This window comes from Fragaria vesca, linkage group LG6 (genome assembly GCF_000184155.1).
Source record: "Fragaria vesca subsp. vesca linkage group LG6, FraVesHawaii_1.0, whole genome shotgun sequence".
NCBI lineage: Eukaryota > Viridiplantae > Streptophyta > Magnoliopsida > Rosales > Rosaceae > Fragaria > Fragaria vesca.
This window is the reverse complement of record NC_020496.1, coordinates 5,327,202-5,351,972: the sequence shown is the minus strand read 5'-3', so window position 1 is coordinate 5,351,972 and position 24,771 is coordinate 5,327,202. Positions and strand designations below refer to the sequence as shown.

The 24,771-nt window shown below is 37.7% G+C and overlaps 2 protein-coding genes and 1 pseudogene across 2 annotated transcripts; 2 read left to right on the top strand and 1 right to left on the bottom strand.

Moving 5' to 3' along the window:
- The first annotated feature begins 4,058 nt into the window (after nucleotides 1-4,058).
- Nucleotides 4,059-8,644, top strand: LOC101299508 (annotated as a pseudogene).
- A 2,469-nt stretch (nucleotides 8,645-11,113) lies between these two features.
- Nucleotides 11,114-15,026, bottom strand: LOC101299219 (TMV resistance protein N-like). Its single transcript, XM_004304960.1, has 5 exons — nucleotides 14,509-15,026; nucleotides 13,256-14,360; nucleotides 12,863-13,144; nucleotides 11,790-12,779; nucleotides 11,114-11,683 (listed from the first exon to the last, which is right to left on the bottom strand). The coding sequence occupies exons 1-5, from the start codon at nucleotides 15,024-15,026 to the stop codon at nucleotides 11,114-11,116; spliced, it is 3,465 nt and encodes a 1,154-aa protein (XP_004305008.1).
- Nucleotides 15,027-21,466: 6,440 nt separating this feature from the next.
- On the top strand, nucleotides 21,467-24,327 carry LOC101298921. Its single transcript, XM_004304959.1, has 8 exons — nucleotides 21,467-21,823; nucleotides 22,006-22,183; nucleotides 22,588-22,682; nucleotides 22,798-22,877; nucleotides 22,962-23,017; nucleotides 23,125-23,237; nucleotides 23,625-23,683; nucleotides 23,880-24,327. Exons 1-8 carry the CDS (start codon nucleotides 21,467-21,469, stop codon nucleotides 24,175-24,177), a joined length of 1,236 nt encoding a protein of 411 aa, XP_004305007.1. The 3' UTR covers nucleotides 24,178-24,327.
- Nucleotides 24,328-24,771: the final 444 nt, after the last annotated feature.

Here is a 24,771-nt window from a genome sequence, read left to right as displayed (position 1 = left end):
AAGGTCTAAAAGATTATGAATAAGGCTAGACAATGTCGATACTGATGTTGTCCTAATCTAGCTAAACATTGATTTATGTGAATGGGCTCAAGTCACTCACTCGCTACTCTAGAATGCAAGTAGACATGATGATCATACAAAACATTCATAGCTTTACAACCTTGCATGCATACTAATGTTGGCCACCATCAATAAACATACAAAGTTGATCAATGATATAACGATAAACCAATGAATATCCGAAATTCATGGAACAAATTAAATAAACGCCAACTTCATAGTTACACCATGTCTAGGGATTGGAAACAGCCCCTAACTAAGGGAAAATTAGTTACTCATCATCTTTGAAAACACACCAGAGAATTTCATAAGGTTCGGAAAGAAAAGAGAATACTAAAGATGAAAAACAGGGGAAAAGATCGATTTTCTGAGTCGAGAGATTGATCTCTTCTGGGCTCTGAACTTTACTTCTTCCCCTTGAGTTCTTGATGGCTCCCTCTTCTCTTTTGCGTTTTCCAGCCACGTGAAAGCTCTCTTTCCATATGACGGCTTAGCGTTGTTCTGGTATTAGGGTTTTGTCTTAAGTAGTCTCCAAGTCTTCAAAGCTTCCTTTTCAAACTTTGCTTCCTTCTTTGACTAGCTAGGATCAATGTTTTGGCTATCTTTTGAATGTCTTCCACATATAATCTGGTCTTGACTTTTGGGAAAATTATATTAATGATATCACTCTTCGAAATCGTGTAAAAACCCCCAAGAAAGCTTCTCAAAATCCAGCCCAAACACTGCCTCGAACTTGACTGCTGCACAGCTTTCCCGGAACTGCTGATTTTCTGTTCAACTTCGACGCTTCATAACTCCTAGATGCCATCACTGATTTGGATGATTCTTGACTCCAAATTTATCTACAAAGGCACCTCTACAAATCTGGGCAGTCATCTTGGTGAAACCATTCTCGGAACCTCATGGAAATAGGCCTTGAAAACCGGAGAAAATAAACAGAAACCAGTTTTCAGCTTTTTGTGTTTGCAGCTTCTGTTTTGGTGAAGTGGTTCCATCGTCTTTCCTTGATATTTTTGACTATGTGAGTGATTAAACTCCATCCTTGACATCTCTACTTCGTATTGGAAGCCTTGCTTGCATCACTTGAGCACATATTTGCATTATCTTGCTCCACGAAGTATCTAAGAAAATAACAAAGTTAAAACAATCTTTTTAAAGGAAAATAGCTAAGTTAAATGCAAAGGTTAAACTATAAAATCGTCGCATTTTATGCTCCTATCAACACCCAGAAGAACGGGTCAAGCGGGGTTTAGAGGGTCAGTGAATTCGATCGATCTCTCCTTCATCTGATCTGATCGGCTTGCTCAGAGAATACAGAGAACAATAGAGGCTGAGGAGCTCTGAGAGGATTAGTACTAGCCTACCAGATCATATGGTTTATTAGGCTGAGAAAAAGATTCGTATTTGACTTTTATTTGAAGGTCACTTGTTTACTTGTTGTCATGGTGGAGAGGCCACCTACTAATCATGCTGAGGAGCTAACAGTTTTATCTTTTTTATATTTTTATTCAATTTTCTTATAATTTAGTTTTTGTTTAGAGAAATTTTAAATACACACCCCTATTGTTTTATGTTTCTATTGAGATTTTATAGGTAAACTAAATGACCAAAACATACATCTATTATTAAAAAAAAAATACACTCTAGAAGTATTCTTTTCAACGTCTTCTATCCTAAAATAGTCGAAAACACGTCTTCTCCCTTAACCTCAATTCTTCTCCACAATTCATTTGGGTTGTTTTTTAATTTTATTTTTTTATATCCGTATCAGCTTTAGTTTGATCTTACAGATCATATTGTCAAGTACTATATCTTTATCAGCTTTAGTTTGATCTTGTAGATCATATTGTCAAGTACTGCATTTTTATCATGACATGTTTTATCGAATAACTAGCTATTTATGTTTAATAGCTATTGTACTTATACACTTGTACTAGTTTGTGAATTTTGAAAACTTGTATTGGTGATTTGGAGTTGGGATATAATAATAATCATTTGATTATAAATTGAACGATGATAACCACAAATTTCTAGCAAAAATTAGACGAAATAATATGTAAAAAGAGGTACCAAATAGTAAATATATATTAATTATATTAAATAACGGAATATTTCATAAATTCAGGGCATTTTAGGCAGTTTGGGATGTGTATTAAGTATAATACTGAAATGAAAAACTTGATAGGTGGTGTATTAAGTAAGGGGTGTGTATTAAGATATTAAGGGTGTGTATTTAAAATTTCTCTTTTGTTTATTCACCTCTGGAAACAAGAAAATATATATAAATGTTTTTTTTTTTGAGACTAAATCCATATAAGAGAAATTTTATTCACACTCATAAATACTAAATACACATACCTTTTTTTATATATCTAACATTAAAATGTTTAAGTATATTAAATTACCAAACGAGATCTATATTAATTAGATAACATTATTGAAAACTTGAAATACGTACACTACATCTCCCTTTAACGTTTTATTCTTTCTACATGAATAAAGTTTCAAACTTAAAACTTGACAATAGACATATTTTTAACCGAATTCATCGAGGATTAATCATGGTCTCACGGGCAAGAGCTTAATGATTCATAATAATGGATTCCCCCAAGCAGATGAAGGTTTTTGGTTGGCTTTGACCATGCAAAGACTTAGAATGGTATTGTCTATCTATCAAACAAGTGGAATATCCATGCTCGAGGTTTTCAAGCAAAAGAAAATGGTGATCTAGTTTAATTGGCATTTGTTTTGCAATGATCTAAAACATGTTTGGGTGCAAAATGTCCAAAATAATGAATATGTCAAAGGATTTTAGCTACATATGTTGATCAATCATGGTGGATCAGTTTGAATGCTCTTGAGTTTATAAAGAAAAAAAAGTAGCCTTCTCGTTGTTTAGCAAGAGAGAAAGTTTTTATTTTCTTTAATTTCCAAGTCGAGATGATATAAAAACATAAAAAAAGGAATGAATGTGTATTTAGAAAATATATGGTAGTATCGGTATATTTCGAATGAGGGTAGTCTAGGAAGTTTAAAGATGTGTATCTAGTTAAATGTAATATTATAAAGTTATTTGGTAATGTATTAAGTGTGAGATGTGTATTTAGTATTTAGCCATGTGTTAATAAAATTTCTCTACATATAAATGTTAGAGATAGTGTCCATTATCCCTAAATGTTATAATAGAAGAGTTTTGTTAATAAGAATTATGGAAATGTTTATAACAATAAAAATAAATCTAAACAAAATAGTTCAAGTTCTAAAACAATTTCATGAAAATTCTTGCATTGCTATAAGGACCAGCTCATTGAGGCCTACAAACTCTCACATATATGTGATGTAGTAGCCCACATAAAAATTTAGGAAAATTTACCTCCCAACGTTAGGGTTCCCCGGCCCATAACGAAGTATAAGCGTACGTAGAAAGAGTTGACCGCCTTGATTGAGGTCTAAATATTATTGAAAATATTTAAATTTTCTACTATAGTTATATTTCACTATACCGATCACATCCTACGGCCCATTTTTCAAATTTTTATCCCAATATATAATTGGTTTATAAAGATGTACAATTGCATATTACCCACTAAACAAGTTACACCACATTAGTAGGCATGTTGTGGTTCATATGACTGAATTCACAAATTAAAAATTCGACAGTCTAATGTGATAAGTATACTTAAATATGGATATAGAAAACTTATTTTCGATAACGTTTGGGTCTCGATCGAGGCGGTCAACGATAAATTTACGTCACTTATTACACAAAAACGTTCATACATATCCCCTTGTGACTTATTTTGATCAATTGTAGAAAGAGTTTACCGCCTTGATCGGGGTCCAAATATTATCAAAAATATTTAAATTTTCTACTATAGTTGGATTCAAAATTGGATGAAAATTTGTTTGGTTAGGAAACTTAGATGTCTGACCTCAACTATGTTCAGATTCTTAGAAACTTAACTTCATAGTCTTTTGGTCTTCAGCTCCCTATGGTCATGAGAAGTGGATACTTGAACAGACTAGTAGTATTCCAGACAAGTATTGGTGAGAGAGAAACCGGCCTCAAAATCCGTTTAGACAATCTTCCAGGTGGATCCAAAATTTTTGAGTTAGTAGTCAAGTTTTGTTATGGTTGGAAGGTTGATCTAACAGCTTCCAATGTTGCTCCACTATATTGTGCTGCACATTTCTTGGAGATGTGTGATGATTTTGAAGAAGGAAATCTTGTCACGCTCCGGTTCTTAAGTTATTTTACGGTTATTTACTTTGGTATTATTTTGGTCTTTTACCATGTTAAGTAACCGGTTACCCCTTAAGGACCCTAAAGTTTACTTTCTTTTCCGTTTGAAATTTGGGGAAACTTTCTTCATGAAAGTTGTAGAGGACGTTAATACGAGTTCGTAGACATGCTATATGTTAAAATCGGAGTTAGCATGAAAACGTTATTATTAAAAGAGTAAATTTTGAGTTGGAGAAAATGAGTAATTATTAATGGGTATTATTTTTTGGTTGGGTTTATAGCTGGGCCGGCTGTGGAGCAGCCCAAAACCCTCCCCCCTCATTTCCTCTCTCTCCCTCTCTCCCTCACCCGTCACTTTCTCTCCCTCCCTCACCCGTGCAACTTGACCCGCCAGAGAAGAGCCTTTGTCCGCTGCTGTCCGGCCGCCAGGGACCGCCGGACCACCTCTGCCCGGACACCCCCCCCCCCCCCCGCCACCTCCTCTCCCTCCCCGGCCTAGCCCCCGAGCTGTTAGCCCGCCGGAAGAGGAGAAAACCTGAAGGAGACACCGGGAAGCTTTTCGCCGGAAATCCCACATCCGGCCGCCATAGGTCGAAATCTTTGGCTCATCTTGTAGCCCTCATCAAGGTGAGTAATCCCTCAAAAGGAATTAGTCTCTCTCGTTGTGGTTATAGAGAAATGTATAATTGAAGTTTTAGGGATTTATGGATGTTTTGGTTCGATTGCCCTAGTTAACCTTAGAAATGGACTAAGTGCTAGTTATGAATGTTGTTGAGCATGATGAGAGGAATATTCTGTGAAAATTTGAGAAGCATTGGAGGTCGCCGGAAAACGGCTACCGGCCGCCGCCGCCGCCCCTTAAGGGCAGTTTTTCCTGTTTTTGAGATGGTTTTAATAAGAGGAGTTTATTGAAGTATAGTTTGGAATTTTTGGATGAGTTTTGGTTAGGTTTGGAATTTTTCGGAGATTGGAGAAAATGCCGGTTATTAGAATGAAAATCCGGCTGTTGGATTTCCTTGGTATTTATTATAGAATATTAGAATTGATGAATTAAGGTTTTGGTGGAGTTTGGTGTGAATCCGGCGAGTTTAACCCTATTAAGAGTAGAGGGTTAAACGGAGGAGAGTTAGATATTTTAATTCACGTATTTATTTTCTGGAATTGAAGTTTGGTTCCAAGCATGGTTATTGTGCCAGGATGCGAAGGGAACCTCGCTTGAGTGGCGTTGCGGTTATCGTCGGGCTTATGTCTAAATTTGTGAGTGGACATTTTGGTTTTAAAAATAAGTATGCATGCAAGATTTTATAATCTATCATTTTATTTTCCGAGCATATAATATAATTTTTCAGTTCATGAGATGAGCTTGAAAATTATTTGAGTTTGGTGCATTTATTAAGTGTTGGTCATGATTTATGGAGTTGAGCTCGGATTATTATTTTGATATTTGAGTTTGGATATTTTTATAAATTCCAGATTTCATTAAATGGTTTTAATGGTAGATTTTGAGATTTATATAAGATTTCCGAAAATGGGATTTTCGGTAGTTTCCTATTTTTAATTCTCTAAATTATTGGTGGAACATCGATCTTGACTTTGAGTTTTATAAATGATTACCGAAAATGGGACTGTCGGTAGTTCTCCTCATAATTTAATTGTTTATTTGAGGCATAATGAGTTTGACTTGGAGAATATTTTAGCGAGTATTTTTGAGTGGAGATATTGTTATTTATGATTTATATTTGATATTGAAATCTCGCTTATAATATGGTTTCGAGAATATTTTGACGTGTGAGACACGTCATTGAGTTTTAGTAAAATTTCTTATGATGATTTTCAAATACGGTTGAGAACCGTACCATTCATTTGTTATTGGGGAAGTTTAATGGATTTTAGAGACTTCGTATGTTTTAGTCACCATATTATAGGGTCGTTTATCTTGATTAATGTTAGCTAACCTTATTAGCGGTCTTCATCATATGTGACTCGCTATTATAGCCTTATTAGCGGTTTTCTTCACATGTGAGTAGAGCGCTTAACGTGGGACGCTATTATAGCCTAGGAGGCAACCGATCGGTATTTATATTTATTAGTTAGCTAGCCTTATTAGCGGTCCTCATCATATGTGAGTTGAGCACTTAGCGTGGGACGCTATTATAGCCTTATTTAGTGGTCCTCATCATATGTGAGTTGAGCGCTTAGCGTGGGACGCTATTATAGCCTAGGAGGCATCGACCCGAGCCTGGGAGGCTCCTTTTTCATGGTGATAACTCTTCCCCTATTTTATTCTTCTCAATAATATATTTGATTAACCAGCGGGGCTAGTTTATCTCCTCTTATAAGATTTATGTTTTAACTAACCAGCGGGGCTAGTCTGTCCTTTATTAAGTGATTTTAGATTTAAAGTTTTAAGGACGTTTAAGTTGCATGATGTTAAGTTTTAAAAGTTGAAAAGTGGGAAAGTATATAAGTTTTATAATTCTTAAGTTATTGAATTTATTTTCGTCCACTCACTCTAACGTTTTTAAATTACTTTCCCCTGGGCCCTTTGGTTTATAAATGCCCAGTTTGTAAGCTAAGTTATTTGAGGACGAGCGTACATGGAGTCGAGGCATAGTCAGAGGCTACTTCCACTTATTCGTTTTCATTGTTTTCATTCATCATTAGATATGCTCTGAAAGTCCAGTAGTAGCTTACTAAATGTCTTTGTTGTTGGTTGTGGAATTATTATTAGATGAGAAATTGTTATTGGGAGTTTTGATGAACTTGGGGAGCAGGAAGGCTCCAGGAGATGAGGATGGATGTTTGATTATAGAAGTGTTAAGTTGGATTTTTCAGGAAAGGGTTGTCCATTTTCAAGGAAGGTTATGCCGAATTTTCGGTAAATTTTCCTTGAAGGTAGACCCCGCAGGATTTACCTCGGGTTTCAGGGTGAAATTCGAGGTGGGTCCTGACAAATCTCATGTCCAAAACTGAGGCATATTTAAGTTTTTTGATATTTTCATCATGGAAAGACACTTTCCGGATTCTGAAAAGCTGTGAATCCATTTCTTCCTGGGCAAAAGACTTCAAAATCACAAAATGAAGCTCGGAAGCCATTGCTTGGAAGGCATGCACAAATCTTAAGGCACTTAGTCATGAAGATGATGATATGCAGTGCTTTAGCAGTTTTCTGTCAAATAATGTAGACTCAAAAGTCGAAGGTGCACTTGACAATTGGTGGTTGGTGGATTGAAGATGTTTCAACCCTACGAGTAGATCATTTCATCGAAGTCGTTCAATCCCTAAAATGTAAAGGGATGCGAGCAGACCTTGTTGGATCATGTATAGCTCACTGGACTGTTAAATGGATTTCAAGAATCACCTCTGGACTTGAAAGTATGACCCCCAAGCACATGACCCACCAATACGTAAGAGTTACAATCGAGTGCTTGATTAAGGTACTGCCTGTAAAAGAGAAATCTGTTACTTGCAATTTTATACTTCACCTTCTGAAGATAGGCTTCGTGACAAAAGTGAACTCTGATTTACTGAGTCTGCTTGAACGAAGAATAGCTTTCATGTTGAATCAATGTCGTCCTCTTGATCTCTTGGTTAGGAACTATGGAGATAAAGATAGTGTCTATGATGTGAATCTTGCTATAAGGGTGGTAGTGGCTTATGTTTCCATTGTTTCTAAGAGTGTACCACGCCAAAAATGTTTGCTGTTGGAAGGTGGTGGATGGTTATCTTACACTGGTGGCAAAGGATGAGAACCTTAAGATGAATACTTTCCAGTCACTTGTAGAAGCATTGCCTAAGGAGGCTCGTTTTTGCGATGACAATCTCTACAGAGCCATTGACATGTACCTCAAGGTAAGTAGTTCCATTTCTCTTACAGTTTCTAGAGATAATGTATTTCCTGACTTGACCAACTCAGTATCTTACTGATGTTTCTTAGTACAGGCACACCCTAGCTTAACCGAAGAAGAAAGAATGACTCTATGTGGATCCTTGGAATATCACAGACTGTCCCAAGAGGCTCGTGACCATGTAGCAAAGAATGATCGATTGCCTGTGAAGATTACGACACGATTTATTCTTCTTGAACAAGTGAACATGACAAGGTCAATGACAGCTATTGGTTCGAATTACCGAAGAACAAAGACCGAGGCAATTGTTAGAGTGAACAAAGGTTTAGATAAAGGACGGATGAATTCACAGAAGGAACTAAACTTGATGACAAAAGAGGTTCAGACAATCAGGGTGCAACTTCATGATTTGCATATATATGTGCAAACTAAAGCTTCAAAATCAACTGAAAGGATGTATCATATAGGGTATAAAGTTGTAGCTGTTGAATAATAATGTCTTAAATTGATAGTTTCAATTGCAAATTGCATGACAGCATTTATATGGTTCTTTCTATATGTTACTGTCCACTGCTATTAAGAATTAAGCTTTTAGTCATTATAATTTCTGATGTGAGGGAAAAAACATGACCTTTTAGCCATTATAACTGAGATATAAACCTGATCAAACCCTGACCTTAAATTAGCGCAGGTTCTGCCTTAGCTGGAATGAGCAAGACCATCAAATAAGACTCCCCTCTGTACCTCATCTGCTTATCTCGACTTGCAATCCCGAGCTGGTTTAACTCAATCAGGAACAACTCTTGGTAATTCACTATTTTGATAAAACCTCAGCTATTGGTTCGGTTTTTCGGTTTTCAATTTTAATTGAGTACGAGGTAAATCACTTTTATTCGTCCTCAAAAAAAAAAAAGTAAAGCAGCGTCACTTTTATTCGTCCTCGATCAAGACCACTCCACCATATCTCATCCTCACTTCACCTCTTATCACCAAGCCACCTCTCCTCGACACCATATCAAATCACCTCATCCTCATTTCCATCACCTCAAGGCTACTCCCCTCAAGACTACTCTCCTCAAGCCCATTTATATTTGAGATTTGGGTAAAGTGAGAAGCTATAAATCAAGCCTTGCCACAATTGCTCCATAGCAATTTGTGGCTTGTTCTTGTTACTTCTCATTCCTCTTCACCTTACCTCTTTAATTTGATGTGTTTTGTTGTTGATTTGTTGATAGGTTGTGAGGCAAAGATTCATTTAAAAATTGACAAGATTGGAGTTCTGGTAAAGGTTAAAGGATTTAAATCAATATTGAAAACTTGAGCATAGATTAGACAAGAATATGAACACAAGCAATGTGGTCATACAGATGCATTTCAAGATTACTAGAAACTTGAGCATAGATCAGACCAGAAAATGCCTCGGTATAACAAGAAATAATACATGTAATCCTACACCATGTACAATACTATGGGAAATTCTGCTGTACCGGACGGTATAGCATGCCGACCGGTTTTCCACCGCACGATCTCCTCCCTACCCCACCCCCCAACCCCACCCCCCCCCCCCTGTTGAACGGCACAGATCCGGACGGTATGCTATACCGTCCGGTACAGCAGCTTTTCCCCAATACTATCACTTCCATATATATTTTGTTGTTAAAAGAGAACAGTATTCCAGAAACACAAAAACAAAATGGAATGATATGCATACTGCAGAATAAGTAGGAATGGTTTAGATAAGGAAAGTTCTAGAGTGCATACTTAAATGTCATACATGGGAACCAATGTAATAATAGTTATGGTCCTTCATAGGCCTCAGGTATAAACATCGTGTAGAAGAGAGAACATAGTAATGAATTGAAAATAGGAAATGGTCCTAGACTTCTAGTTTCACATGTAGGACACTAAAACTTGCACCAAGAAATACTATTAGTAAGAATCAAATGGAGCAACAGAAGGAATAAGGAAGCAAAATAAAAACAAACATGGAAGAACAATTCCAAATCAATCAAAGGAACATCATGATGAGCCTTGTCTTCATAATCTCATCACCATATATAGTGAAATGGAGGCTTAGATAGCACTGGCCAATGCGTGGCAAATTTTACAGTGGATGTGCTCCTCAAAGTCTCAAATGTTCAAAGAAAGAATAACTGTAAGACCTTAAGGACCCCATCATTGTCAAAGAGTTTATAACCACCCAGTTGTACGAGAATCAGAAGCAGAAGGGTTCGGCTGTTCGACCAATTTGGACTAAAGCAACTTGATATTGTAGAAAACCCAAATGTGTGTTTAGCTTTTGGAATGAAAAAAGTTTAGGCTGTAAAGTACGAATAGAAATCAAAAATCATAGTGATGCAATGATGCCCGTTCCTATAGTACAAGATTCAACTTGTTATGGGCAATTGTTTTTTCCATTTATCTTCTAATTTGTAATCCTTGACCAAAATACTAAAATAAAGTATAAACTGATCACAGCTTGAGTTAATGTTATTATACTATTAGTATTTTTGTTGTAGCATGATATACCTTGAATGTGAATGATAAATCTCAACTACTGAATTATAAGACTTCAATACAAGTTTAGTCGTCAATGTAATTTTGTATAACACTTCTCTGAATTTCTCTTATTATGTTTTTGAGGAAAAGCATGTGTTGTAACAATTTTTTGCGGTTACCTTATGATTACACCTAGTACTTGACATAGTATTGTTAGCAAAGTTAACACAAGTTTATTAATTTTGGATATTTGAGAAACACAAACTTAGTGCTTTCACCAACTGATGGACCTTTTATATATAGATGCAGAAATATAAATCAACTTGACAAGGTCAGTGGAACCTACATCAGACGTAACCATTTTTGTAAATCACAAAAACATACCTCCACAAGAACGATTAGTATCATGCCTCAAGTCTTTTGAATAATGATTCATTGTTAGAGCTAGCTACCACTTGCAATTTTACTCGAACCTTCTCCTCTTGCTTCTGCCTCCCTCTGAGTCGCATAATTCAAGACTTCGTTTCATGAGGTCGGTGGGTGGATTAAGTAAGGTTTTCAAATCTTCCTCGTACAACAATCGGGCTCCACACCTCTTCACACAATTCGGGCATGGAATACGCATCCAACGACTCCAAGAATGACAATACGCGTCGAATGAGAACGTAAAAGAGCAGCTTGTGGTATCCTGGATTTGACCACGTGGCATAAAAGACATCCAAAGATGATCTCCCATCATATGCCTCAGATTTTTTAGACGCAGAGAGTACTTTCTTGAAGCATAAATGTGTTTAACACCAACCCCAAGCGATAGACATTCAATTAAGAAATCATTACACTCAACAGTGTGAGGTTCTCTCTGATCGGCAAAAACAACACAAAACATAATGCCCATCCACTCTGATTTACAATTTTTCCGATCCGGAGGCAGCTCCACAGTCAATGAGCCTCCCTCATTTCGAATATCAAACCACTCTGAGATTCTACTTCCAGGACATACAATATAAAATGAGAGAAGGTCCGGAGAGATTCCCTATACCAAAGGAACAATTATGCATGTTCAATGAGGATTTAGAAGATACAGTCAGAGAGAGAGAGAGACAAAAGACATGCAAATATGAGTGATCGATGTAACATACCTGAGCAGCCAATCTCCTTAGCATCCAAATTATTCCTATAGTGAAGCCTTCATTGTCAATCAATCCAAAGCAATTCATAGTTGTTAAACGAAAGAAGTCCAAATTGGAGGATGTACCCTGCTGTGATGGTTCTGACAACTTTTTTAAGGAATCACAATCATCTGCATAAACTCCTAAACGACTATTCGATGGGAGATCCGGTAATTGTTGAAGCCTTTTGCACCCCCTCAAATCAATGAAACAAAGCATAGAAAGGCATTTAATGCTTGCGGGAAGAGTAATAAAATCATTTCCACCAAGAAGCAACTTATGTAGAGATGGAAAGCAGTAGCCAATATCATCGGGGATTACTCCTTGACTAAGATGACAATGAGTTAGATCTAACGATGTCAAAGACGGTAAAGCCCTTGGAGATGGCAACGAAGGCTCTAGACTCTTTCTTCTGAATAAGGAGCCAAGCTTACTTCTCATAGACAGTTTCAAACACTCTGTCTCCCCCGTATTTTCTACTAGTTTCTTCAGTTTTGGGCATTCTGACATATAGACCTCTTCAAGAGACTTCAGTTTAAAAATTGCTGTACCCGGTATACTCTGGAGACTTTTGCTCTTAAATATATCCAAACACTCAAGACCAACCAGATGTTCAATTGATGAAGGTAGTTCCTCAGTAGCAGTACCGCGCATGCACAGGTAAGCCAGCTTTTCCATCCCTTCTCCAAATTCTGGAATCTTTAGTTTTGAGCAGTAGGAAAGGTTGAGAAACTTGAGGGAATCCATTTCAATCTTACTTGGGAAGCTCTTAACGTTTTTGCATCCGTAGAGTATCAACCGCTTAAGTTTTTTGTGCACTGCAATGGATGGATGGACCTCGACTAAACCCTCACAATCATCAAGATTCAAATTCTCAAGATTCGGCATACCTGTGAAATCTGGGGTCTTCTTCAAATATTTGGAGACACTAAGATCCATACATTTCAATGTAGGCAAGTCCTGTACAATGCATGGAACAAATAATTACCTTTGGAAAATTTAAGATTCTATTTTGAAGTAGAAAACATGATCAACATTGTTACCAGTCTTCCATCCCAAAGCACAACAAGTTGACTATTCCGCATTTTAAGTTCAGCAAGTAAATTTGGTCTGAAACATGCTGGAAGAGACTTGGAAGGATACCAACTCCATCTGAGTATTATCAAAGAATTTGGGAGGAATTTAGGACCTGAACTAACTATTAAATTATCAAATTCAAGAAACATAAGTTTGAGCATCTTAGAGAAGCATTCAAAATTCCAGTTTGAATCTGCCTCTTCTAATTCTGATAGGCTCAAGCGGATGCCTTTGATTGCTTCTGTTCCCTGGACATTAATTCAGAATACAGAAAAAGTTAATTCCACACAGGGTCTAATATATATATCATGCTGAAACGAAATGTACTTGTAAATTGGGTTATCTTTATAACTTCTTACCGTATTAGTCGTGAAGACATGAAAGATGTCATTACGATGCAACAAACGGCTGCGAAAACCAGGCTCTTCACGAGAGTATGGAGTTTCTTGACGAACAATTTCCTCTGCCATATCTTGTATCAAACCATGCATCCCAACATTGTTGTACAAATCAATAGTCACTAGAGATTTCTCAATGAGAACATCTATCCCATAACGACCACTAAGGTCACAGCTATTTAGCAATTCAATAACTCGGGCCTTCGTAATCCCCCTGTGGAAGAATGCAACATCCAGAAAAATGTTTTTCTCCATGTAATCTAGTGCATCATAACTTATTTTGAGTGAATTAAAAACCTTTGCATTAGAGCCTTTCTTTAGTCTGTCCCAAGCACTTTCCCATGTCTCTAGATCTCTATTGTACAAAGAACTTCCAACGATTTTAAGAGCTAAGGGAAGCCCTTCCACATAATCTATGAAACACTTGGACAACTCTGAAAATCCTTCCTCAGGCAGATCTTTTTTGAAGGCATTTTGACAAAATAGCTCAAGAGCTTCACAGTCATTTAGCCCTGATAGCTTAAATGATATTTCTATGTCATTCTCAATGAGCACACGTTCATCTCTAGTTGTAACAATGATTCTGCTCCCCTCACCAAACCAAGATTTATGTCCGGCCAACTTTTTTAGGAAGTCACAGCAATCAACATCATCAACAACAAGGAGAACCTTTTTATTAGACATACATTTCCTAAATAAAAGGGTTCCTTTGTACTCATCCCAAACTTGCGAAACATTTTCCTTCAAGACTGGGAAAAGAACATGTTTCTGAAGATTCACTATTTCACCGTGAGACTTCCTGGCATCAACAAGAAACTCAGCCACTTCAAAATGAAGGAAAATGTTCTCGTACACTAGCTTAGCAAGGGTGGTCTTACCCACTCCACCCATACCCCATATACCTATAAATCGAACATCTTTTTCCTCAAGAGCTAAAAGCAAACCCATTTGCCCAAGTCTAAAATCCATTCCAACTAACTTTTCTTCGGAATTAGGCAATGTGATCGTAGGACGTAATTTTTCCCACACACTCTTCACAATGACATCTGTAAGCTCACGTTCACATCTAACAGAAAAGATAGACAATCATCAAGCTAATTAACTAATAATTAGTATATATGTAAATGTATGTAGCAGAACATTGCTAATTTGCTATGACAAATCAAAACTAAAAAGACAACAAACATGTGTTGAAGTTTTGTTGTAATGCTTACTTATAATTCTTTGCATCCCATCCAGATAGATTGGCCACTTTTCTCAAAGCATGTCTCCACCTCTCCACCTTCTTGGGGTCGTCACGGAACTTCACTTCATGCTTAGCAAAGGCTTCAGTAAAGCTATTCCTTTGATGTCGAACGTCGGACGGATCCACATTAAGGAAAACCGGGAGAACTCTCTTATCTCCGGGTTCCATGAACTCGATGATCTTGGCAAGCTCATCCAAGCACCAAGTGGAAGAAGCATAGTTGGGTGAGATAACAACGATGGCGAGATGAGAATGTTCGATAGCGCTTAATAGCTCCGGGGAGATCTCAGATCCTATTTCAAGCTCTCGATCGTCAATGAAAGTCTTGAATAATTGACAGAACTCCAGTTGGTGGTATAAATGGGAGATGAAACCCCAGCGCGTGTCTTGACCTCTGAAACTCAAGAAAACGTCGTATTTCCAACGAGGAGGTGGTTCAGCCCAAGAAAGAGATGGGGAGGAGGCTCTTTGGGTGCTCAAAGCCATCGGAAAACATCAAGATCAAATATCAAGGTTTCGGAGAGTGGGAGAGGAAATGAAAGCTAGTCGCAGAAGAGTGCAGGCCACAAACTTGTGTAAGACACTCTATATAATGGAAGAGAGAGAAAGCGTAGTAGTAAAAGACAAGGCAGAATTGTCCTTCAATTTTGCAGCCAATGTGACAAACTTGACCACAAAATTAAATGTCACCCTACACCTGGATTCTGAAGAAACTCATATCCTCTTGCTCCTAACCACCAAATTTAAAGCAGAAGAAAAATCCCAACGCCCCAGAAAGGCACCTCAAACTTACCCAAATGCAAATGCACCCAAACCCAACCACATTGCCAAACTGTACAAAATACCTTGGACAAACAAAAATTCACCCACATTTTGCAGAGAAGGCACATAAATGTATATACAAATTGCTGTCTCTTTCAGAAATGTAAAATTCTTCCTAATATTGGAAACAAACAAAACGCGCTCTACGAGTCTGTGCTGTCTTAAACAAAACAGGGGTTCGGCTGCTATACATATTTGTATGACATACATCAAGCTATGAGCCATCCGATCATTTAGTAATTCAAAATTCAAGACAATCGGACGGCGCACGGCTTGATGTATGTTATACATATTAAACCCAGTAAAACACACAAACTCTAATCACAACAATCCAAATTAAACCCAGTAAAATTAAAAACTACGTAAAAAAAAGAACACAAATCAAAATTAGTTACCGTGTTGAACCCGGCGAGCAATATATTAAGGTTGGGGCTCGACGCCAGCAGCAGGTGTAGCCAGTGCGTGGTGACGAAGCCGATATAGGGCACCATGCGGAGCGTGTATTCCACGCCCATGAAGAAGAGGAGCCCCATTGCGAAGAAGCAAGGGATCCAGTGGTGCCTGGCGACGTGGACGGCGTCATGCAGCGTCCACGTCATGAAGGAGGCCTTGTGGACGGGGGCGGGATTATTGGACATGGCGGCGTTGGCGGGAGTTGGGGCAGGGGAGGGTCGTTTGTGGAGGCGAGAAGTGAGGGCCGAAACGGTGCCGTTCATAATGCGGGGAAAAGAGAGAGGGGGAAGGTTAAATTGGGTATTTTGGGAGAGGGAGATTTGGGGCGGGGAGGAGGGGCGTGAATGATATTTAAAGTAGAACTTATAGCAATCTGATGTTCAATTACCTGAAGTTTTAAATCAAAGTCTTGCGAGCTCCATTGTTTGTCAAGTTTTCGACAAACCTCGTCATGTACTGAGAGAGAAGAAAAAAAAAAAAAAAATCAAAGACAAATATTCGATTCAGTGTGAAGACATCACTCATGAGGAAAATGTCTAATAGTCCCAACTCTTCCAGATTCTCAAAAGGGCTAAATGCGAAGGCAAATTTGTTGAAACACAATAGTCACAATGGACCAATGAGGATTATTTGGTCACAGTCATTGATACGTAAAGCTGGTTGCTCCAGCCTGCATATGAATTCTAAAGTAGAAGGCACTAGTTCTTTAAGCCGCTCTATCTGTAGCTTGTTCTCTTTCCTCCTCCGTATCTGGGCCACCATACTTCTTCAACATCCGCTCAGGAGAATACCACTCTCGAACATGATGGATACCAAATGCACTAAACTAAATTCAAACCCAGAAAATGTCGTATTGAACTTGAAGGATTATAGATATGGTCTCGTTATGGTACGTACAGAGATGCCAATTAATATTATTTTGCAATCCACAAGAAAATGAATATATGACTTGACAAATAAACAACACAGTCAAAATGATGCACATACTATAATCAAAACAATGAAGGATAATCGGAGATATAGATCCACCAGAGTAGAAAAATAACAAGTTTTAGTAAGATTATATATATACCTTCAATACAAGTTTGTGCAAATAAGGACATGCCTTCATGAAAGCCCTTAATTGAAGAAGACAGCAACTGTCACGTTCCATCAATCCCAGTTCCAAATGCTTGAGATTCACATATGTAGGTAATACTAATACATGTTTCTCATTGTTTAGCTGAAAACCAAACAAATTAAGAGGTAAAGAGCTAACATATATAATCCAACAAAAGGAAATCAAAACACATGACTGATATAAAAACTTACCACTAATCCCCTCAGTCTGAAAACCTCTAGCTGATGATGAAAGTCACACTGTCCAAATGAAACTTGGCGGGAAGAAATGGAGACCTCAACAAGCTGCGGCACATTCCTAAGCAGCAATTTTATCGCATCTCCTCCATAAAAAAATGAAACAAGCTTTACATTACAAATCTCCATGCTCAATAGACCGGTATGTTATGTTTCTGGATGTGTAAGTATTTCAAGGCGATTGCCAGGATAACTTTAAAACTATCCAACCTGAAAACGCGAAGCACTTTTAATTGCTCAAGAAGTGGGCAATGAGACAAGAAGCACTCCAGAACTTGTCCAGTAAGTCCTTTAAAAGACTTGAATTCTGGAGCTCTAAGGTGCTTCAAGCAACTGAATGCACTAAAAAAAGTGTATAAACGAGGGTACTGCAGAATAACAGGTTTAGGGCACAAGTCAGTCGACCCTGATCTGTCCACATCTACAAGTTGGTCTGAATCGGGAAAAGCACTAAAGAGAGCCTTAATCTTGTTTCCTCCTGTTTTGGGGAAACCTCTGTTCTTCGAAATGAGCGACTCAAAGTTTTGGACTCTCTTTTCCGATACGAATCGACCCCATGTATGAATGAAACTTTCATACTTGGGATCATTTAAATCGGCATAAACCCTAAGCGTAGTTGGGCCTCTATGTTGTTTCATGACACTGTTCACCCAATTCAAGTACCTATCAAGTTCCGACTCTATTCTTACTCGTTTGTATGAACGCAGTTGGAAAAGAATGTCATGGTGAAAATCGAGGGTGGTAACGAAGGTCCAGATATGGCGCCATCGAGTTGAAAGCACACTAGTAGCTGCTGCTTCCTTTAGAGGCAGCAGAGACACTATACTAACTATAAGATCATCTGGCAATGCACTGATTCTGTCCACCACCACCAAGTTTAATTTGTACATCCTCCTTCAAATATAAACCCTAAATGAATCAAAACGACAAAATCAGAAAACCAATAGGTCAGACCATGCAACTTTGACATATAGCCATACAGAGTAGTTACCGTTTCTAAAGAACAACTAACTCCTATGAATGGTATGTGAACATTTTGAGGGTTGCAGATAGTTATATATTGTAATTGAAATAAAGATATAATGAAAATAAAACACTGCTAAACGTACACTCTAATATCATAAAGAATGACTACAGCACTTGGATAAAAAGATATATACCTGTAACAAATCCTTCGCCAAATCCTTATTCTCAATGATTCTGTCTCGAATTGTTGAACTATACAGGAAACAGGTCATAGTGAATGAGAGTAGCTGGAGGTGACTATATACAGTCTAAGAAATTGACTCGATAAACTTTAAACCAGTTGTACCCTTATATGGTCTAATAACCTAGCTCGTGGTATACAAATACAATACTGTAAAACTAGGTTGGAATTTGCAGATATATGTATGTTTCTTACAGTTCCAGCTCTGCATTTTTGTTTACAAGACAATAAAAGCATTTTTCTCCTATAGTAATTTGCCAAAATGTAATTTTCACCCAACCCTAATTAAGCTACAGTGGATGTATTACTCAACCCTAATTAAAGTAGCCATGCCATTACATACCTAGTGCAATAATCATGATCCATCAGTGTTTGGACTTCTTCAACCGATCAACATGCACATAAAAGAAATTAAGAAAACTTGCTCATATATGTTCATCAAACACGTATCACATTCAATACACTTTTAACATGAACGAAACCAAAACTTACTGTGTCGGCAACATGGGATTTGATGGGAAGTCGAAGAAGCCGGCCGTCACCTTTTCCAGTGTCAGTCAAGGTTTTACCAATTAAGATACCACTCAATTTGCATTATGCAAGGTAGTTTAGTATGAGAATTAAAGGATAGACGGGTAAAAACCTGTCGGATGGAGATTAGAATTACTCAGTTGCTTTCGACACTTCAGGCATGTTACCACTAGCTAGTTGTCATCTGAAATGTTTTCGTGAGCACAGAATAAATACAAAAGTTTTGGAACTATAAGAAACTTAATGTACCAACATGTAAATCTTTCAAAATACTCCCTTCCCATCTGAAAAGTGATAACCAATAACATAGAGAAGTCAGTAAAAAACTGGAACATAATCATATGAGCGGTCAGAGCGGAAGTGGCAATAGGGAAACTTACCCGTTGTTGGTTATCAACATCAAGAACATCAAAATCTTGTACACCATGACCTATAAACAATCCAAAGAAAAAATTGAAATCGAAATTACATTGTTCTGAAAAAAAAACTAGGACGCAAATGATTCTTGCGGGAATTCGTAAACAACTAGCTAGTCCAATTTGGCGAACCATAAATCTTGGGAGAAAAAGAAAAAATCACAACAGAGATTGAAGAGAATAAAACTTTGATATAGATAAAGGTGTGAGAGACGTTATATTACCCTAGATGAAAGATACTCATGCGATCATCCATATAGTCCTTGGAGAGTCAAGAAAATACAAAACCCTAGATTGTGAAATGGGAAACAGTGAAGGAAAATACAAAACCCTAGATTAATAAGATACCAATGCATTTTATATTACCTCTTTGGCCCAGTTGGTTTGGCAGGAAACCATGGTATGAAAAATGCTATATTAATAAGATACACATACGTTATTGTGATTTTTTCGGTGCTTATAGTTGATTATGCTTACGAAGCTAATTAAGTAATGTTTCTAGTAACTTTTCGTATTACATATTTACATGTTGCGGGTGTTGTGTTACTTGTGTAGTAAAATAATTCGCGACAGATAGAATCACTCCTCATGCAAATTCATAGTTCACACGGGAGGTGAGTTTGAAGATCTGGAAGATGATGCTAGCTTATGACGAGGACGCCGAGGCCATCAAGAATTTGTGATGGATAAATTATCAGAATACGTCTGTATTTCTGTTTACTGGTTTGTCTAGAGTACAGATACAGTATCGCGCACCCTGATTGCTCATGAAGACAAAGAGTCGTAGTTCATAGATCGATAACCAATTTTTGTGTTTCATTTTGCGTTTGAGATTATGACTACAGATTTGCTGTTTTTGAGCTTGCTTGTAGCATATGTGTCAGTTGTGTTTGGTTATTATATAGCATCATTAGTATGGATATTCATATTGCATCTGAATTTATGACTTCACAAAATGCATTGTTGTTTTTTGAGCTTGTTTGTAGCATAAGTCGTTGTGTTTGGTCTATAGCTTGAATTTTCCCCAACTTGCATCGTTGTTTATCGAGCTTCCTTGTAGCATATATTTATGCTCGTGTCAAAAAGTACAGACATGCAGAGTTAGCACGCATTTCAAACAATTAATCTCGGATCTTTTGAGTTCATCTGTGAGAAGCTGGAAGACTTACCCAGCATTGGAGACAATAAGAAGACGAAGTCTGATGTTTGATCGATGTACTTGGAACTGAACACCAAGATCGACAAATCAAGTTGCTCACCATGCAGCCATGCTTGCCAGCGGACTGAGGATCCTCTGCGATGGGCTGAAGAGCCACCTCTTTCCATGGTTTCTGTTCTGCGCAATGACGGCTTGCCGTGTGCCCCGCTGGTGACTGATTAGTTTTGCAGCGACTTGGATGTTTTCTTTCTGTTATTAGGCACTTCTGTTTGCTATCTCCCCAGGTTTTAGTGGAAGCGTCCTATTTATATGTTCTATTTGTTGTTTGCTTGGGCCTGATTTTGTTGGTCTCTTTGCTGGGCTTTGCCTTTAATGAATTAATCATTCTAAAAAAAAAAACACGCACCAGCCAATGGAACAAGCCGACCCATTCCTTTTCTAATCTAGTTTCATCTATTTGCCTGAGCCTAACTCTTGGAATTAGTGGCAGCCTGGCAGGTATATCTCGGTCAAATATTTGAGGTATATTCTCGACATAACCTCAACGTCAACTTTAGTTTCCATTTTTGCTACCTGCTCAGCCAGTTCCGGAGTGACAAAATCAAGCTTCTTCATTAATTCTTCTAGCCCTCACACTTTTTCTTTCCCAGCAGGTATACCATGTTTTCAAGGTCTGGACTCAAACCCAACCACTCAATGCTTGGTGTGCATAAGTTTAAGGAGTCGTACGCCATATCCTTGTTACCACAAAAGTAGTTGGAACAAATATTAAAGTCACCTGTATTTTGGTCTCCAAGGAATACTACTAGGAGATCTAATTCCTTATGCGCCTTGTTTAAGAGTCCGAGTTGCAACAGTTGGCATCCCGCATCCAGTAAATAGGAGACTGAAAATTAATATTGATGGGGCTTTCAATGACTCTTTGGGAAGTGGAGGAATTGGGGTAGTTGTTAGAGATGAAACTGGTTTGGGAATCGCAGCTATGGCAAGACCTTTCAGGCATGCTCACTCCGTGTTGAATATGGAGTTTGAGGCGTACAGGGCCGGTCTACGACTTGGTATTCACCAAGGTTGGTCAGATATTGATATTGAGAGTGATTCTATCCTACTTATCGTTGCTCTTGAGAGGAAGGAAAAGGACATGTTTGAGGTGGGTCATATTCTGGGTGATTGTAAAGATTATTTGAGAGTCTTTCAATCAATTAGAATCCAAGCAAATGGTGTAGCAGATAGATTAGCGCACCTTGTTAGTTTGGGAGCATTTGATGATGTTTGGTTAGAGGAGACTCCTGTTATTATTCAGGATGTTCTCTACGAGGATATTAGTCATTTACTTATTGTAACACGAGGTTCAGGTTATATATCCCCCCGATGTAAAATTTTAAAATTAATATAATAAATAAAACCGGACATAGAGCTAAGCCTCCCAGCTAAGCTGGGGTCTAAACCTTTTAAAAAAAAAGAAAAAAAAGAGGTAAATCACTTTTACTACTTTTTTGAGGTAAATCACTTTTACTGAAGGACGACATTGCAAAGGTATCAAAACAGTTTTCTGGCTGGAAAAAGAAACAGAAGATGTCGCAGGAGCAAGAGTTGAATGTGTACAGCTCTTCTGGTTCTCCAACAATCGAGGATTCGAATCCTTGTCCCATCTGCCTCGCACCCATCTTTCAAATTTCTTACCTCGACAAATGTTTCCGTACGTTTCCTTGCTCACTCTCTCTGTTTCTATTCGGTGCTTTAAAATCTTGATAGCTAAAAACCCAATCCTATAATTGGAATTATTCATCGCTTAGTGTTATGTTTGATCCTTCTTCAAGTTCTTTCAATTGGGTTACTGGAAGAATTTGGAGGAAGATTCTTGTTTACAAATAAGAAAAAGATGAATTCTTGAAAATCAGCTGTTCAATTCATGTTGGTCAGCTTTGGAACTGTGCATGTAATACGATTCATCACTATGTTTCCATTGTTTCGTGTAGTTTGATAAGATGTAATGTTTTGTGAATTGGGTTTTGTAGTACTTGCAGTATATGTGAACAGACTGAAACTTATCTGTGACGATGGTCAATTGAACCTTACAAATCAATCAAATTTGTGTTGCAGATAAGTTCTGTTACAAATGCATATTGCAATGGACCAAAGTTGTTGCTAGCAAGCAGTCTGACCCGTCTTCTTCCATAAAGTGTCCTTTGTGCAAGGTCAGTGTGTTCCTATGGCATGCATTTTGTTTTGCAAAATCGTTAAGCTGCAACAAGTTATTGGTCTTGTTGCACATTTAAGTTAATTTAAGGCGCTGACTTTAGATGGTTCCAGACAGATAATTTTTCAATAATACATGGATATGATGGATGTTCGTTTCAAAAGCATTACATCAACCAGGATTCAAGGGATAGGTATCCTTCAGTTGCTCTTTTTTCTTATTATATTGCACTTATGTTGTAGAAAACTTATGTTACTTGCTATCTTGGTGTCTGCAGCTTTGTCTTATCAAGCGCTCACAAGTATAGGTTACAGTGCTACTATACTGAACCAGGTCTCGTGCTGCTTGTTATAGAAATTATGGATTCTGTTTGCCCTTATTGTATTTCCTGACGATCGCTATTACCTGCATATATAAGTTCTTTTGTTTTCTTCAATCAGGTTTCTTAGACGACATTTTTGATGTATCACAGTATTGGAAGTCCTGCAAGTATCTGCAGCCAAACTGTTGGCTTCAAAGTTGGCTGAGAAGGGAAATCCAAGCACTTATGCAGGTTTGTAGTCATTGCATGATTTTCTCAACTGGTGACTTGATGCGTGTTTTGCCATCCTAGTCGACACTTGTCATTTATTTATGGTTTCTAGAAACGAGTTAGACATGAATTGGACATAGAGTTAACTGAAGTATCAATAATAGTCATTCCTGAAATACTGGTTCCACTGATGTGCTAGTTCTATTCTAATTGTTAGAACCATGTCTATAAGCATTTATGTCTGCATATTTTGGCATCTCCCATTTGGCTAGGAAATGTACCGGATCCACTTGGTCAACTTGCTAAATTTATAGAATATGCATGTAATTTATCTTTTCCTATGAATGGCAGAGCAGGAAAACCCTTCATAAATCTAATAAACTTGTTTTTGTTGCTGCTTGTACGTAGGAAGAAGATGTTGAGATCATCATGCACCACGTACTTGGTGTGATTAAATCCGTAATGAGGTAATTGTGTACTGTTTGGAATTTGGATGGTTAATTAATATATGAGTTCATCATGAGACGTTATAGAATGATGCTTGGAGTAGAGTTCTGGTATGAATTCTTTGGGAGAGATAAAAAGGGATTTAACTTTCAATGGCTCCAAAACATGCAACGTTTCTGTAGTCTCTTACCGTGTGTTAACCCTTTAACTTTTCAGTCATAAGCAAAAAGGTCAGACGAAAACATTTGAAGCAAAACAAAGAGAATTTCAAGAGACAATCTCCGATGCAGCAAGGCCCTTCCTGACTACAAGAACTGACCGATTTGTAAATGAGGTGGAACTATTTCTTGCTTCAGGTTTAAACATTGAAGCATATGATGCTGTGTGCATGCAACGCTTAGGTTGGAGTGCCCGTGGAGTAACTTCCGAGACTGCTGTAGAAGGAGAACTTGCCGAGCACAGACCTGTTATCCCTTTCTTGCATATATTTGAAGACTTTGACAGCAGTGATTGAAAGTTTCATTTTTCTTAGTATGCATAAGTGTCACTTCAATTCAGTTTTCTGCTGTTTTACACTGTTATATTTCAAAGTTCTTCCAAATGCACATACACACTTAAAAGTAAAAACTTATGAAGAGCTTGAAATTGAATTGCTATCATTTTTATTGGTTTGTGCCTTATATGTTCTTTGAGGCGTGCACATGATGCTTAAACCATCAATATAGAACAAATGTGATCCCCCAGTTCCCACTTCAAGTATGCAGTCAGATTGGTCATTGGTCCTCAAGGTTTGGAAATTCACACTCAGGTCCATAAACAACAGTTCACGCGGACGGTCAGTTGGTTCTAGTCTTAGAGTTAGAGACGGTCAGAGTCCATATGCGTCTGGGGTTTTGACTATGTCTATGTTGCAGTGAGGTGACATGTTGTGTGAATGAACTGTAGAAACAGCACGTAGTTTAGTCAAATGTATTCCATGATCCAGGTGAATTCAGATCATTCATTTTGTCAAATCTCCTAGTCCTGTCAGTATCTTTACAGATATAGGGATCGTAAGTTGAGCGTCCAAGCACCAAGATCATGTTTGCAAATTGTTCAGCATCTTCAA